General features: G+C 47.5%; 1 protein-coding gene across 2 annotated transcripts in view; it reads left to right on the top strand.

The window, feature by feature from the left end:
- Nucleotides 1-14684: 14684 nt before the first annotated feature.
- The window catches only part of LOC138261626 (uncharacterized), a 276437-nt gene continuing 275367 nt past the window's right edge, over nucleotides 14685-15754 (top strand). Inside the window, exon 1 of one of the 2 annotated variants that reach the window (XM_069210753.1) lies at nucleotides 14685-15131. In XM_069210753.1, the coding sequence (XP_069066854.1) occupies nucleotides 15108-15131 (24 nt within the window). In that variant the 5' untranslated portion in view covers nucleotides 14685-15107. The remainder of the gene's footprint in view (nucleotides 15132-15754) is intronic. The other variant, XM_069210752.1, reaches the window with a different exon arrangement.

The following is a 15754-nucleotide window of genomic DNA, read 5'->3' as shown; positions in this document are numbered from 1 at the left end:
GCAGAATCCCCCTATCACAACTATTGTGTCCTTTTGGGGTAGTAGGTGTAATTTACTCCTACTTTTCAGGGTCTTGGGGTGGGGTATCTTGGACACCCTGACTGTTTTCTTACAGTCCTAGCTACCCTCTACAAGCTCCCATAGGTCTGGGGTCCATTTGTGATTCACATTCCACTTTTGCAGAATATAGTTTGTGTTGCCCCTAGACCTATGTTTACATATTGCATCCTTTTGTATTTCTACTCTGTTTGCATTACTTTTCTGACTCTTACTTACCTCTTTTGGGTTTGTGTACATATAACTTGTGTATATTAATTACCTTCTTACTGAGGGTACTCACTGAGATACTTGTGGCATATTGTCATAAAAATAAAGTACCTTTATTTTTAGTAACTCTGAGTATTGTGTTTTCTTATGATATTGTGCACATGATATAAGTAGTATCGTAGGAGCTTTGCGTGTCTCCTAGTTCAGCCTAAGCTGCTTTGCCATAGCTACCTTCTATCAGCCTAAGCTGCTAGAAACACCTCTACTCTACTAATAAGGGATAACTGGACTTGGCACAGGTTGTAAGTACCACAGGGTACCCACTATATACCAGGCCAGCCTCCTACAATAGGTGAAAACCTTAAATTGTTGAGGTGGTCCATATCCCTACAGGGAATGGACTATACAGTGGAACAAAGACCTGGGAGTACCCACTCCAATGCAGATGGACTCTCCAGATATTTCCACTTAGACAATGAAGACTCATCTGGGCAAGTTTAGCCTTCTTGTCCCTCGTTTGGGGGGGGGGGGTGTAGAAAAGTACCATCTTGCCTGGCATGTTATCCCCAGTTTTTCTGTATGTATGTTTGTTTTTGCCTATGTGTCATTGGGATCCTGCTAGTCAGGACCCCAGTGCTCATAAAGTATGCCCTGTATGTGTTCCCTGTCTGGTGTCTAACTGTATCACTGAGGCTCTGCTAACCAGAACCTCAGTGTTTATGCTCTCTCTGCTTTTAAAACTGTCACTGCAGGCTAGTGACTAATTTTACCAATTCTCATTTGTGAGAAAGTAGCCTCTTTCAAGCCTTGTTACCCCCACTTTTGGCCTGTTTGTGAGTAAATGTCAGGGTGTTTTCACTGTCTCACTGGGACCCTGCTAGCCAGTGCCCAGTGCTCATAGTGAAAACCCTATGTTGTCAGTATGTTTGTTATGTGTCACTGGGACCCTGCTAGCCAGGACCCCAGTGCTCATACATTTGTGGCCTATACGTGTTCCCAGTGTGATGCCTAACTGTCTCACTGAGGCTCTGCTAACCAGACCCTCAGTGGTTATACTCTCTCTGCTTTCCAAATTTGTCACTAACAGGCTAGTGACTAAATTTACCAATTCACATTGGCATGCTGGTACACCCATATAATTCCCTAGTATATGGCACTGAGGTACCCAGGGTATTGGGGTTCCAGGAGATCCCTATTGGCTGCAGCATTTCTTTTGCCACCCAAAGGGAGCTCTGACAATTCTTACACAGGCCTGCCAGTGCAGCCTGAGTGAAATAACGTCCACATTATTTCACAGCCATTTACCACAGCACTTAAGTAACTTATAAGTCACCTATATGTCTAACCTTTACCTGGTGAAGGTTGGGTGCAAAGTTACTTAGTGTGTGGGCACCCTGGCACTAGCCAAGGTGCCCCCACATCATTCAGGGCAAATTCCCCGGACTTTGTGAGTGTGGGGACACCATTACACGCGTGCACTGTACATAGGTCACTACCTATGTACAGCATCACAATGGTAACTCCGAATATGGCCATGTAACATGTCTAAGATCATGGAATTGTCCCCCCAATGCCAGAATCGCATTGGGGGACAATTCCATGATTCCCCCGGGTCTCTAGCATAGTACCCGGGTACTGCCAAACTGCCTTTCCGGGGTCTCCTCTGCAGCTGCTGCTGCTGCCAACCCCTCAGACAGGGTTCTGCCCTCCTGGGGTCCAGGAAGCCCTGGCCCAGGAAGGTAGAACAAAGGATTTCCTCTGAGAGAGGATGTAACACCGTCTCCCTTTGGAAATAGGTGTCAGGGCTGGGGAGGAGTAGCCTCCCCCACCCTCTGGAAATGCTTTGATGGGCACAGATGGTGCCCATCTCTGCATAAGCCAGTCTACACCGGTTTAGGGATCCCCCAGCCCTGCTCTGGCGCAAAACTGGACAAAGGAAAGGGGAGTGACCACTCCCCTGACCTGCACCTCCCAGGGAAGGTGCCCAGAGCTCCTCCAGTGTGTCCCAGACCTCTGCCATCTTGGAAGCAGAGGTGTTGGGGGCACACTGGACAGCTCTGAGTGGCCAGTGCCAGTAGGTGACGTCTGAGACCCCTCCTGATAGGTGCTTACCTTTCTCAGTAGCCAGTCCTGCCGGCTTTCTCGACTGTTTCCAGGTGGTGCATGCTCTGGGGGTAGCCTGCCTCCTCTCTGCACCAGGAGCTCTGAATAAATCTCCCGTGGGTCGAAGGAATCTTCCCCCTGCAACTGCAGGCACCAAAAGACTGCATCACTGGTCCTCTGGGTCCCCTCTCAGCACGACGAGCATGGTCCCAGGAACTCAGCAACTCTGTCCAAGTGACTCCCACAGTCCAGTGACTCTTCAGTCCAAGTTTTGTGGAGGTAAGTCCTTGCCTTCCCATGCTAGACTGCATTGCTGGGTACCGCGTGATTTGCAGCTGCTCTGGCTCCTGTGCACTCATCCAGGGTTTCCTTCGTGCACAGCCAAGCCTGGGTCCCCGACACTGTAACCTGCAGTGCACAACCTTCTGAGTTGTCCTCCGGTGTCGTGGGACTCCCTTTTGTGACTTTGCGTGGACTCCGGTTCACTCTTCTTCCTAGTGCCCGTTCAGGTACTTCTACGGGTGCTTCCTGCTTCTGTGAGGGCTCCCTGAGTTGCTGTGCGCCTCCTCTGTCTCCTACTGCAAGTGGCGACATCCTAGTCCCCTCCTGGACCACAGCAGCACCCAAAAACCTCTACCGCGACCCTTGCAGCTAGCAAGGCTTGTTTGCAGTCTTTCTGCATGGGAACACCCCTGCAAGCTTCATCGCGACGTGTGACATCCGTCTTCCAAAGGAGAAGTCCCTAGCTCTCTTCTTTCTTGCAGAACTCCAAACTTCTTCCATCCGGTGGCAGCTTCCTTGCACCCTCAGCTGGCATTTCCTGGGCTCCTGCCCACTCTCGACACTGTCGTGACTATTGGACTTGGTCCCCTTGTCTTATAGGTACTCAGGTCTGGAAATCCACTGTTGTTGCATTGCTGGTGTGTGTTCTTCCTGCAGAATCCCCCTATCACAACTTCTGTGCTCTCTGGGGGTAGTAGGTGCACTTTACACCTACCTTTCAGGGTCTTGGGGTGGGCTATTTTTCTAACCCTCACTGTTTTCTTACAGTCCCAGCGACCCTCTACAAGCTCACATAGGTCTGGGGTCCATTTGTGGTTTGTATTCCACTTTTGGAGTATATGGTTTGTGTTGGCCCTATACCTATGTGCTCCTATTGCAATCTATTGTAATTCTACACTGTTTGCATTACTTTTCTTGCTATTACTTACCTAATTTTGGTTTGTGTACATATATCTTGTGTATATAGCTTATCCTCATACTGAGGGAACTCACTGAGATACTTTTGGCATTTTGTCATAAAAATAAAGTACCTTTATTTTTAGTACTTCTGTGTATTGTGTTTTCTTATGATATTGTGCATATGACACCAGTGGTATAGTAGGAGCTTTATATGTCTCCTAGTTCAGCCTAAGCTGCTTTGCTATAGCTACCTTCTAACAGCCTAAGCTGCTAGAAACACCTCTTCTACACTAATAAGGGATAACTGGACCTGGCACAAGGTGTAAGTACCTCTGGTACCCACTACAAGCCAGGCCAGCCTACTACATCATTGGCACACTGGAACACCCTTATAATTCCCTTGTATATGGTACCTAGGTACCCAGGGTATTGGGGTTCCAGGAGATCCCTATGGGCTGCAGCATTTCTTTTGCCACCCATAGGGAGCTCAGACAATTCTTACACAGGACTGCCACTGCAGCCTAAGTGAAATAACGTCCACATTATTTCACAGCCATTTTACACTGCACATGAGTAACTTATAAGTCACCTGTATGTGTAACCCTTACTTGGTGGAGGTTAGGTGCAAAGTTACTTAGTGTGTGGGCACTCTGGCACTAGCCAAGGTGCCCCCCACATTGTTCAGGGCAAATTCCCCGGACCTTGTGAGTGCGGGGACACCATTACACGTGTGCACTACATACAGGTCAATACCTATATGTAGCGTCACAATGGTAACTCTGAACATGGCCTGGTAATATGTCTAGGATCATGGAATTGTCACCCCAATACCATTCTGGTATTGGGGTGACAATTCCGTGCATCCCCGTGTCTCCAGCATAGAGCCGGGTACTGCCAAACTAGCTTTCGGGGGTGTCCACTGCAGCTACTGCTGCTGCTAACCCCTCAGACAGGTTTCTGCCCCCCTGGGGCCTGGGAAGCCTGGTCCCAGGAAGGCAGAACAAAGGATTTCCTCTGAGAGAGGGTGTTACACCCTCTCTCTTTGGAAATAGGTGTGAAGGGCATGGGAGGAGTAGCCTCTCCTGGCCTCTGGAAATGCTTTGAAGGGCACAGATGGTGCCCTCTCTGCATAAGCCTGTCTACACCGCTTCAGGTATCCCTCCAGGCCTGCTTTGGCGCGGAACTGGACAAAGGAAAGGGGAGTGACCACTCCCCTGACCAGCACCTCCCAGGGGAGATGCGCAGAGCTCCTCCAGTGTGTCCCAGACCTCTGCCATCTTGGATGCAGAGGTGTGAGGGCAAAATGGACAGCTCTGAGTGGCCAGTGCCAGCAGGTGACGTCTGAGACCCCTCCTGATAGGTGCTTACCTTTCTCAGTAGCCAATCCTCCTCTGTGGGCTATTTAGGGTCTCTCCTGTGGGTATCTCACAGGATAACGAATGCAAGAGCTCACCAGAGTTCCTCTGCACTTCCCTCTTCGACTTCTGCCAAGGATCGACCGCTGACTGCTCCAGGACGCCTGCATAACTGTAACAAAGTAGCAAGAAGACTACCAGCAACATTGTAGCGCCTCATACTGATGGCCTTCTCGACTGTTTCCTGGTGGTGCATGCTATGAGGGATGTCTGCCTTCACCCTGCACTGGAAGCCAAAAAGAAATCTCCTGTGGGTCGACGGAATCTTCCCTCTACCAACGCAGGCACCAAACTTCTGCATCACCGGTCCTCTGGGTCCCCTCTCATCCTGACGAGCATGGTCCTTGGAACACAGGAGCTGGGTCCAAGTGTCATCGACAGTCCAGTGGCACTTCTGTCCAAATTTGGTGGAGGTAAGTCCTTGCCTCCCCACGCCAGACCGTAATCCTGTGTACTGCGTGAACTGCAGCTGCTTGGGCTTCTGTGCATTCTTGCAAGACTTCCTTTGTGCACAGCCTAGCCCATGTCCCCAGCACTGCGTCCTGCATTGCCCAACTCGCGAAGTTGGACTCCAACGTCGTGCGACCCTCCTTTGTGACTCTGAGTTGACTGCTGTCCTCAGATCTTCTAAGTGCCTATTCAGGTACTTCTGCGGGTGTTGCCTGCTTCTGCATGTGCTCTCTGTATTGCTGAGCACCCAGTCTGTCTCCTCCTCCAAGGGGTGACCTCCTGGTCCTTCCTGGGCCCTAGCAGCACCCAAAATCCTCAACCGCGACTCTTGCAGTTAGCAAGACTTGTTTACGGTCTTTCTGCGTGGAAACAACTCTGCATCCTCCAGCACACTGTGGGACATCTTCTGACCAAAGGAGAAGTTCCTGGCACCTTCTGCTGTTGCAGAATCTTCGGCTTCTTCCACCCGGAGGCAGCCCTTTTGCACCTTCATCCGGGGTTTAGTGGGCTCCTGCCCCCCCCACCCCCCCGGACACTTGCGTGACTCTTGGACTTGGTCCCCTTCCTTTACAGGTCCTCAGGTCCAGGAATCCGTCTTCAGTGTTTTGCAGTCAGTTGTTGTCCTTGCAGAATCCCCTATCGCGACTTTACTGTCTTTCTGGGCTAGTAGGGTAACTTTACTCCTACTTTTTAGGGTCTTGGGGTGGGGTATTTTGGACACCCTTAGTGTTTTCTTACACTCCCAGCGACCCTCTACACACTACACTAGGCCTGGGGTCCAGTCGTGGTTCGCATTCCACTTTTGGAGTATATGGTTTGTGTTGCCCCTATGCCTATTTCTCCCTATTGCATTCTATTGTGATTCTACATTGTTTGCACTACTTTTCTAACTGTTACTTACCTAGTTTTGGTTTGTGTGCATATAATTTTTGTATATTACTTACCTCCTAAGGGAGTATATCCTCTGAGATACTTTTGGCATATTGTCACTAAAATAAAGTGCCTTTATTTTTAGTAACTCTGAGTATTGTGTTTTCTTGTGATATAGTGCTGTATGATATAAGTGGTATTGTAGGAGCTTTGCATGTCTCCTAGTTCAGCATAAGCTGCTATGCTATAGCTACCTCTATCAGCCTAAGCTGCTAGAACACCTCTATTCTACTAATAAGGGATAACTGGACCTGGCACAAGGTGTAAGTACCACTATAAGCCAGGCCAGCCTCCTACAGGTTTCTTATCAACCTTTGAACTTTTTGGCCTTAACAGCTACCACCAAAAGTGTTTGTTTCTTGCAGACATTTCAAAATGTAGTGGATATCTTAACTAAAAAAAATGCCTTTGATGGTGGTTTGAATGGAACAAATACATGTGAACAATGCATGTTGGGTTCTTTTTATTTGGCATCCTTATTGATAAGTTTCTCTAATTCTCTTGGGGGGTCTATGGTGCTTTACAGTGCTTCTGAAAACAGTTGCAGCTTCATCGTGGTTGTGAGAAATAAGCAAGATTGTGTATTTAGAGAACATATTGTTCATGATTCAGAGCAAGCTAGTTTTGTTCAATCAAGTTCAGATTATCTCTGTCGCAAAGCAGTTGGGCTTTCTCATCAGTATCAAGAAGGACATGTTAGGGCTTTCTCCAATGATTTAGTTCCATCTTATTCTTTTAGAATCAGTAAAGCTTTTCCTTCCAAAAGAAAAAAACACTATGATAAAAAAAAGAGTTAGCCAGATATGCCAAACTGTGGGCACTTGAATCAAAGCTCTTTCGGGGTTAGGAAAGGCTTGTAACTACTTCTGCCTCCAAAACAAGATGATGATTCTGGCAGAATATCTTCCAGGTCATTCCAATCTAGTATCAAATAAAAATTTAAGGTCCAGTGATTGAGGTCTAGATCATGAGAGATTTTCATGTTAAAACAGACGTAGATGGTAGATCTATTGTCTGTTGCCTTAATCCTGGGTTATATATTTTCCCTGTGGAAGAGAACATGTTAAGGCTTTGCATTTGAACATCAAAGAACATTCTCTCTTGAATGGGTTTTATTTTTGAAGACATAAAGTGCCCTGTTTAGTACAATCTTCTATCCAAGAGTTTCTCCTTATGTTATGTTCTGTGTTGTTAAATACCTCAGATGTTATGTATTACAGACTGCAGTTTGTTGGCATCTGTTTTCTTGCTTCATCCATGAGCACAGCCTAAAGAGGACAGGTAACCTGCAAATACCACTCTTAATTGCAATGCTGATATAAAGGCTGTGATGCCTCAGTCTAATTATGTTGTGCTTGGCATTCTCTCTAACCCTTCAGTTGTCCCTTTCTCGTTCTTGCTCCAACCTGTCCTTTCATCCCGAACTTGCCTGAATGGAAACCTTAGGCAAGAGATCCTTTCACTGCTGGGACATGGTAACCTCCTTCTGCCGTTCAGTTGCCCCTGTTTCTTCATCTACTCTGGGCGGATGGTCGGAGTCCCTCTTTACGGTTTTTTATTATAATTGGTTACCCCATGTTGTACTGAATTGTATTGTAATTGCATTTATAAAGCACTTACTATCCCTGATGAGGCACTGAAACGCTTTAGTGGGTAGCAAAAAGAAACCCAATGTTAGTGGTGAACCCAGTGGTTATTAGCTGTTGGTATATGTTGTTGGTTATTGGCTTAGTCTTGTGCTCTGAGGAAACTGTTTGAAGCATTTCCTCCAGTTTCACAGCTCAGAATATGATTGAGATTTTGAACTGTCGTTTTTAAACCTCCCACCTTCCAGTAGATTGGAAATGTCCCGTCATTAAAGGCACGAAATCAAATGTTTGTTGTACAGTTTGAATTCCGAGTTGGAGGGTCCAGCTATCAAACATCTTCAGGTAACCTGACCATTGGGGGTTTGGGGGGAGCGAGGGCTTGCCCGGTCTCCCCCCAGGCATATCGGGCGTGGGTGGTACAATCCACCTCACGGCACCCAATTGGTCAAGTTAGGGCATGGGTGGGTCTAAGGTTGAGGGCTATATATACTGTAAAGAGGGCTGGTTTTGGGCGGCCTCTTTGGTCGTCTTGCCACACCCAAGGCTGTTTGCTGTGGGAAATTTTTGTGTAGGTAGGCTTTAGACTTTAGTGTGCAACCAGTTTTAGCATTTGATTGTAGAGGTTGTGTAGTAGTTATGGCGAGTTCGGATAGGGTGATTCAGGCATTGAGAATGTTGCAGGAGGAAGGCAGAGAGGATTTATTACAGGAAGGTGTTTTAGGGCAGGAGGGAATAGGCTTAAAACGGCCTAGGAGGGCGTCATCTGAGGGCGTGGCAGCAGCAGTTATTGCTTGCTCGCCACCGGTGACAGGGAAAAAATGCAGGCAAAAAAGCGCTATGGGTCGGCGGTATGCACATGCTGTGGCTGTAGATGAGGAAGCTGAAGTTTTTAGTAGGGAGGGCTTACCTGCTGCTGGTGGTGTCAGGCGAGGCGGGTCGTGGCTTGCGCGGCGGGCGGGAGCCTCTTTAAGGCAGTGAGTGGCCTCTCAAAGGAGAGGCACTACCGAGCGGGGTGCGGTGGCATCAGGTAGCCGTGTGGGGGCAGAGGCGCAGTGGTTTGCTCATGCGCCCGCTTTGAAGAGAAAGGCGGGCGAGTGGCAGATCATGCTCCACTCTCCTCGCGAAATAAAGGCAAGCGAGGAGAGGGAGTTTTAGAGGAAAGTATCCGGGCAGGCACTTTCAAGATGGCGGCGCGCATTGGGCATCGGCAAGAGCCGATCCTTATTATTTCGGATTCGGAGGGGGACGACTCCGTGGGCAATGGGGGCATAAAAAGTTCAGTCACAAGATAGATGTAGCAGGGAGGGGGGAGCATACCATGATTATTCCGTGGGTTCCTAGGTTGGTTAGCCCCATGCTGCACAAGGTGCAGCAATGTAGAGTAGAGAATAGGACACTTGTGCAGGCAGGTTTGGTACAAATTAGTAATAAAGGTGAGAGTAATCTAGCGGAGGTAGCGCTTGAGGAGGTGCAGGTGGGCGATAGTGATGTTAGAGGGCAGGTTAGTGGGGTTTTTGGGAATATTAGTAGTGAGCTAGGTGTGCCGGGGTCTGGCAAGGCGCTTGCTTCGGGCGGGCAAGAGGAGCAGCAATTGTCAAAGGCAGGGCAGGGACGGCCTGCTTTCATCTCAGGACACACGGTGGGGGTTAGTACACCCCTAAGACACCTACAAGAAGAGAGGGTGAGACCCGGAGCGGCTCACCCGACATCGGGGGAGTCAGTCACGTCATCGCAGGTGTGGAAAAGACATATGAATTATGATGAGCCTTCTACTAGCCAGAGCGCTGGTGGGTTTAATTGGGATATGGGTTTTGAGGAAACCCTGGATTTTGATGAAGACAATGAGATGGCTATGGTTGGGGCTAATTTGGAGGATGTAGGTGGGCAAGGAAATAACCAGTCTCGGAGTTTTGATATTTTACAGGGTCAGAAGAGAGCGGCGGTCCAGAGCGATCGTCGAGTTGGTGAAAGGATTGTATCCGGTTCAGCCGGGAACCTTCCTAGAGGTGAGGAAAGAGGTGGTAATTCTGGAGGCGAAGGGAGGGGGTTAACGGGGATGAGGTCATATGGTGCAAGGGTGAGGGTGCAGGATATGGGGGTGTAGACAGGTAATGCTAGCAAAGAGGTGGGGACTCCCAAAGTGGGCGATTCAGAGATAAGTGTGTCAGCAAATAAGGCAGAAACGGTGAGTGCTGCTCAGGATCAAGGTAAAGACAGTAAAGCGGAGTCATCTGGGGGGAGTGTGAAGAATAAAAAGCTGCCTTACATGGGAGTGTCGATGCCTTTGGGGGCGCATCTCACTCAATCTTTGAAGGATAAGATTTGCAAAGGGGAGTTTATTGATGTGTTCAAATTGTTGCACAGAGAGATTCAAGCTAAAGAGGGGTCAAAGGAAGAAGAATTTAGAACTCGCATGGCGATTTATCCTGAAAAAGAATGGGGGGAAATTGACAATGAATTATGGATGCAGTGGTTGAGGTCAGGTAGGGATGCGCCGGTCATGCATACGGTAGTGGTTTACCTTTGCAGTACAAGCCCTTTCAGGGCCGTCCTACCCAATTTGGGGTGGGGAGTAGTTCAAGAGGCGCATTATCACAGAATGGAGCCTGTTGGTCATTTAATAGGGGAGGGTGCACAAGGCAGCAGTATAAATTTAGGCATGACTGCTCCAGTTGTGGGGGCAGGCATCCGGTTTTCCAGTGTTTCGGGGACATGCATTGGGGAGGACAGGGACAGCAAGGGCGGGATAATGACAAGGATAGGGGTTTCATCCAGCATGTTGTTGGAAAAGGGCCCTACTCCTATTAATTTGGAGGTTTTGTGTTTCTGGTTGCAAGGATATCCGAGGCAGTTAGAGGCTAAGACTCTGGAGTGGGGATTTAAAGTTGGTTTTAGGCTGTGTTATCAGGGTCCAAGAGTTCGGAGATGGGCCAGGAACTTAAAGTCAGCCTTAGATTATCCAGAAGTGGTGAGAACAAAGTTGAAAAAGGAAGTTTTGCTGGGTAGAATTGTAAGTCCATTTCATAGTTGGCCGTTGGACAATTTGACCATTTCCCCCTTAGGAGTAGTACCGAAAAAACAGCAGGGTTAGTTTAGATTGATTCATCATTTATCTTGGCCTGTGGGCGCTTCCATTAATGAATGTATTGCCACAGAGGATTCAGTTGTTCATTATGCTTCGTTAGACGAAGCTGTGGCTTTGGTAAAACATTGTGGAAAGGGAGCATTGATGGCAAAGTCAGATATTCAGTCTGCGTTTAGGCTTCTCCCTGTTCATCCGGAGGATTTCTCTTTGTTGGGAATTCTGTTTGATGGAGCTATTTATGTTGATAGGATGTTACCGATGGGTTGTTACGTTTCTTGTTCACTTTTTGAGACATTCAGTTCTTTTTTGCAGTGGTATTTTCAGTGTAGGACAGGTCATAAGTTGGTTACACATTATTTAGATGATTTTTTCTTTGTGGGTGCGTCAGGATCTTCTGATTGTGATGAGGCGTTAGGTGGTTTTCAGAAAGTCATGTTGGAGCTGGGTGTTCCTTTGGCGCCGGAGAAGACGGAGGGTCCAACCACTTGTTTGAATTTTTTGGGAATTGAATTGGATTTGCAAAGAATGGAAATCAGGTTGCCATTAGACAAAGTACAGTTGCTGATTGGCTTGTTGGAAGAGGCGGTAAGAAAGCCTAAATTGGAATTGAGGCAGATTCAATGTTTGCTGGTCCATTAAAATTTCGCTTGCAAGGTGGTGAAAGTGGGTAGGGCTTTTTGTAGGAGATTGGGTTTTTCGATAAAGGGTGCTGTCTTACCTCTCCATCATGTTCGTTTACAGGCGAGCGTTTGTGAGGACTTAAGAATGTGGATTGTGTTTTTACGAGATTTCAATGGAGTCACTATGTTGGTGGATGATGTTGAATGGTTTTGGCAAGTACAAATATTTTCTGATGCTGCAGGTGCTCAATGATTCGGCCTTTTTTGGGATGGGCATTGGACTGCGGAAGCATGGCCGTCGGCCTGGAAAGAGGTTCATCATAACATTGCTTTTTTGGAGTTTTTCCCATTAGTGGTAGCGCTGTCTATTTGGGGGCACGCACTGGCAAACAGGAATGTAATTTTTAATATGGACAATGAGACAGTTGTGAATTTGGTTAATGGTCAAAAGGCCAAAGATGAAAAGGTTTTGTGTCTGTTGCGATTATTCTTGTTGAAGTGTTTGCAATTCAATATTATGTTCAAAGCCCAGTATGTTCCAGGTGTCTATAATGATATTGCTGATGCGTTATCTCGTTTTCAGTGATGGAGATTCCGTGGTCTTGCACCGGGAGCAGACGATTTGAAGACACCAGTTCCAGGGACTTTAAGGGATTTGGGCATTTGAGGATGTTGGAGCTGATTCAGCATTCTATAGCTCCCTCAACGAGGAAAAGTTATGGGCAGGCTTGGATGGAATTTTTAGTGTCAGGGGCAGTTAGAAGAGTACAGGGGGACGTAGTCATCAAACAGAGAAGGGAAGATGCGGTACGTTTTATTATTCAACAGGTGAAGTTGGGTTTTTCTGCGGTAAGTATTTCACTTAAGTTGTCTGGCATTGCATTTTATGGTAAGTATTTTTGGGGTTATGACCCAGTGGAAGGGGAGATTTGTAGAAGGATTCTTGCTGGTTGGGCTTGGGAGGGGGGTGCGCGGCGTTGTAGGCGGCGCCCTATAACATCACAGCTCTTAAGAGATATTATTTTGGTGTTGAAGGATGTTTGTTTTTCGCAATGGGAGGGGCAGTTGATGGCTCTGTGCATGCCATGGCTTTTCCATGGTGCTTTTAGAGTTTCTGAGTTGTTAGGTTTGAGAGGTAAAGAAGGTATTTTGTTTTCTGAGGTTAAGGAGCGTCAGGGTTTATTGTATGTGTGGTGACGTGCTTCCAAGACGGATCAGTTAGGGAGGGGTAGGGAAGTAGTATTGAGAGGGTCACAATTTCCGGAAGGGCCAGTTCTTTGTTGGAAGATGTTTGCAGGTAAGTTGCCAGCGGGCGAAAGGCTGGTATTTATACATGAAGATGGTTCTTGTTTACGTTCGCATCAGGTGCTGTCGGTTTTAAAGATGTGTTTAAACCATTTGGGTTTAGATTCCAGTCAGTATGGCACTCATTCTTTTAGAATTGGGGCTGCCACAGAGGCTCAGCAGCGAGGGTTATCGGACAGGGCAATAATGGAGGTAGGTCATTGGAAATCGCAGTGTTTTAGGCGTTATGTTAGGCCATGTTTGTTTGAGGATTGATGATTGTCGAATGTTAGTTGATTGATAGGTAATATTTCTTTATGTGTTTTTGTTCCAGGTTGTGTTGCTGGCCCCAGTGGATCAACATCCTCGGTTTAGATAGTGGGGCATTCGTTCGTGCGGTGGGCTGAGAAGCAGGATGCAGAGAGGCATTTTGGAAGGCAGTTGGGCCTGGATGGGGCCAGAATTAGGGTGTCATGGTTTGGGAAAAGTGGCATGAGATGGGGGGAATTATTGTTTATTTTTTCAAAATGTTTGTCCCAAGGTGTTTGCCCAGACTTGTTGGTTATACATTTGGGCGAGAACGACTTAGTTGCTTTGTCTGTGTGTGGACTGAATTGGTGCCTCGAAGAGTGTGGCGAGGAGCGTTTTCTTTTAAGGGTATTGAGAAGCAGAGGAGGAAAGTTAATAGGGAAATGCGTGGTTTTTGTTTGGCGGAAGGATTTTCTTTTTTTAATCATGGTGACATTGTACATAGTGATCCGCATCTGTATCGGCAGGATGGAGTACATTTATCGTTTTTGGGTAACGAGTTTTATTTGTTGGAGTTGAGATTGAAGATAGCTGAGTTGTTGGGGGAAAAGTTATGGGATCATCATTGAGGCAGGTAGGTTGGGGTGGGGCAGGAAAACGCCTGCCGGGTTTTCCTGTGTGGCGGGAGGCTTTACAGATACGCTTTGGGGGGGAAGGGTACGGTGGCGCAAGTTGAGATGCTGGGGTGTTTTTGACAAGGAGTAAAAGGGACGGAAAGGCAAGGGGATGATATTGAAAGGGGGACAGCACGACAGATGGGTAATGGTTGGGTAGGGGCAAGGGGGAATGGAAAGGGGGCATTGAAGAAGGGTACGTTTTTAGAGGGTGGGGGTGGGAGGTTTAGGATGTTTTTTGTATTAGTGAGGTTGGTTAGTTTTGTAAGGCAAATGCCAAGGTTCTTTTATCCAGACCTGTTCTATTAAAGAGGTCTTTTAACCCCATTTTGAGTGTTGGTGGTTTGTTCAGTCTTGCGCCCGATAGTATTCATGTCAACTGAGTTTGTTCTTTTGGTCATTTAGGAAACGTTTCGTTTGAAAGAGGTGGTCATTTGGTGAAAAGAAGATGGAATGTGAAGAAAGGGTGGGGGCTCTGAAGGTGGACTGCACATGGATTTGTTATGAATATGCTGTCATCACTGAACTGAAAAGATTAGAAAGGGAAGGGGGTCCTCTTTCGCTGTATTTTTCGTTTTTGTGTTTTTCTTTGGTTCTAGAGGAAGCAATTAACTGTTTTCTGGGATAATATTCAGCTCCGATTATAAACCCCCCCCCCCACTCATGTTACTGTGCGCATCACTAGATATCCTCCTGAGTCATGGCTGGTTCTTAGCTCTGCAGAGGGACCGTTGTTGACATCCTCGAAGAGTCACATGCTGCTAAAGACTGCAACTCCCAGAAGACCAGCGTGAGCTCGCCTCGCTGCCAACAGCTTAAGCGTAGCTGAGTCCACGAAAAAAGGAGCGCTGTGGTCTGGTGTGCGCGTGCTGCCTTGGGTTGAAGCACCTTTTTTAATTTTGATGGATCGTGACGCATAACATGTACCTTCAAAATTCCCCCCTTGACTGTGGATCGTCATTGCACAACCTCTGCTTCTTATTTGCTGTGTTTGTGAAGCACTCCCACCCAAAGGGAAAGATTTGCAAGCAGGGGGTGTAACCGAACACATGCTTAAAGGACTGATGCGCTGTACGCACGAGAGCTAACTGTAAATTGACAGCCCTTGCCAGCTACAGTAGGAGGCTCGTTCAGGGGGCGTGCGAGTGTCGACGGAGCGCGAAATACTGCATCCAATAGGCCGAGAGCGAGAGCTGGATCTCAGCAGGAGTGGAGCAACTAAATATAATCTCAGCTGCGTAGGAGGCGCTGCAAGGAAGATGCCGGAAGGACAGCTACCCCAGGTAGGATGTGCAGCGTAGCTGTTGTTTTTGAAAGTTTAAATTTAAGAATTGTTACATCTAGGAAGCATAAAATGCAGACCTCACACCGAATTGTGCCTTTGCGCTTAAACAGTAGATGGTATTATCCAGCGCACTGGCCCTTCATTGCATTAAACTCGAAAGGATAAACGGGTGAGCGGGTCTTGTGGCATGTGTCATACCCGTCTGCAGATATTGGTGAGTTGGCTTACCTCACCAGAGTATATACAGTTCTCCTGTGCGGTATGAGAAGCTATATAAAAGCAATTTAATGCTGTGAAAGGCATAAATGAGAAAAGGTGGTTACTTGGGACGTTGGGGGAGTGTAAGAGGGAGGACGGGCGTGCGGCATTGCGAAGCTGATAAAGACTGTGACTTTTTGTCCGAAAAACATACTGGAGCTTGTAGTTTTATGTAGCCCAATGTGTGGTAGTCTATCGTGTACGCTGGCAGCCGTGGACTCGCAAGCAGAACATGTTATGATGCTCTGGATAAAATCTGTTAATCTCGCATGACTCAGTTCCCTCACCTGCTACCGCTGGGAGAGCTGAGAGGAGGGAGAGCTGAGGAGGAGAGCTGAGAGGAGTACATGACTCACTGGGTCG

Source organism: Pleurodeles waltl, chromosome 10 (genome assembly GCF_031143425.1).
Source record: "Pleurodeles waltl isolate 20211129_DDA chromosome 10, aPleWal1.hap1.20221129, whole genome shotgun sequence".
Taxonomy (NCBI): Eukaryota; Metazoa; Chordata; class Amphibia; order Caudata; family Salamandridae; genus Pleurodeles; species Pleurodeles waltl.
The sequence above is the reverse complement of the archived record's forward strand: the minus strand, read 5'-3'. Positions and strand labels throughout refer to the sequence as shown.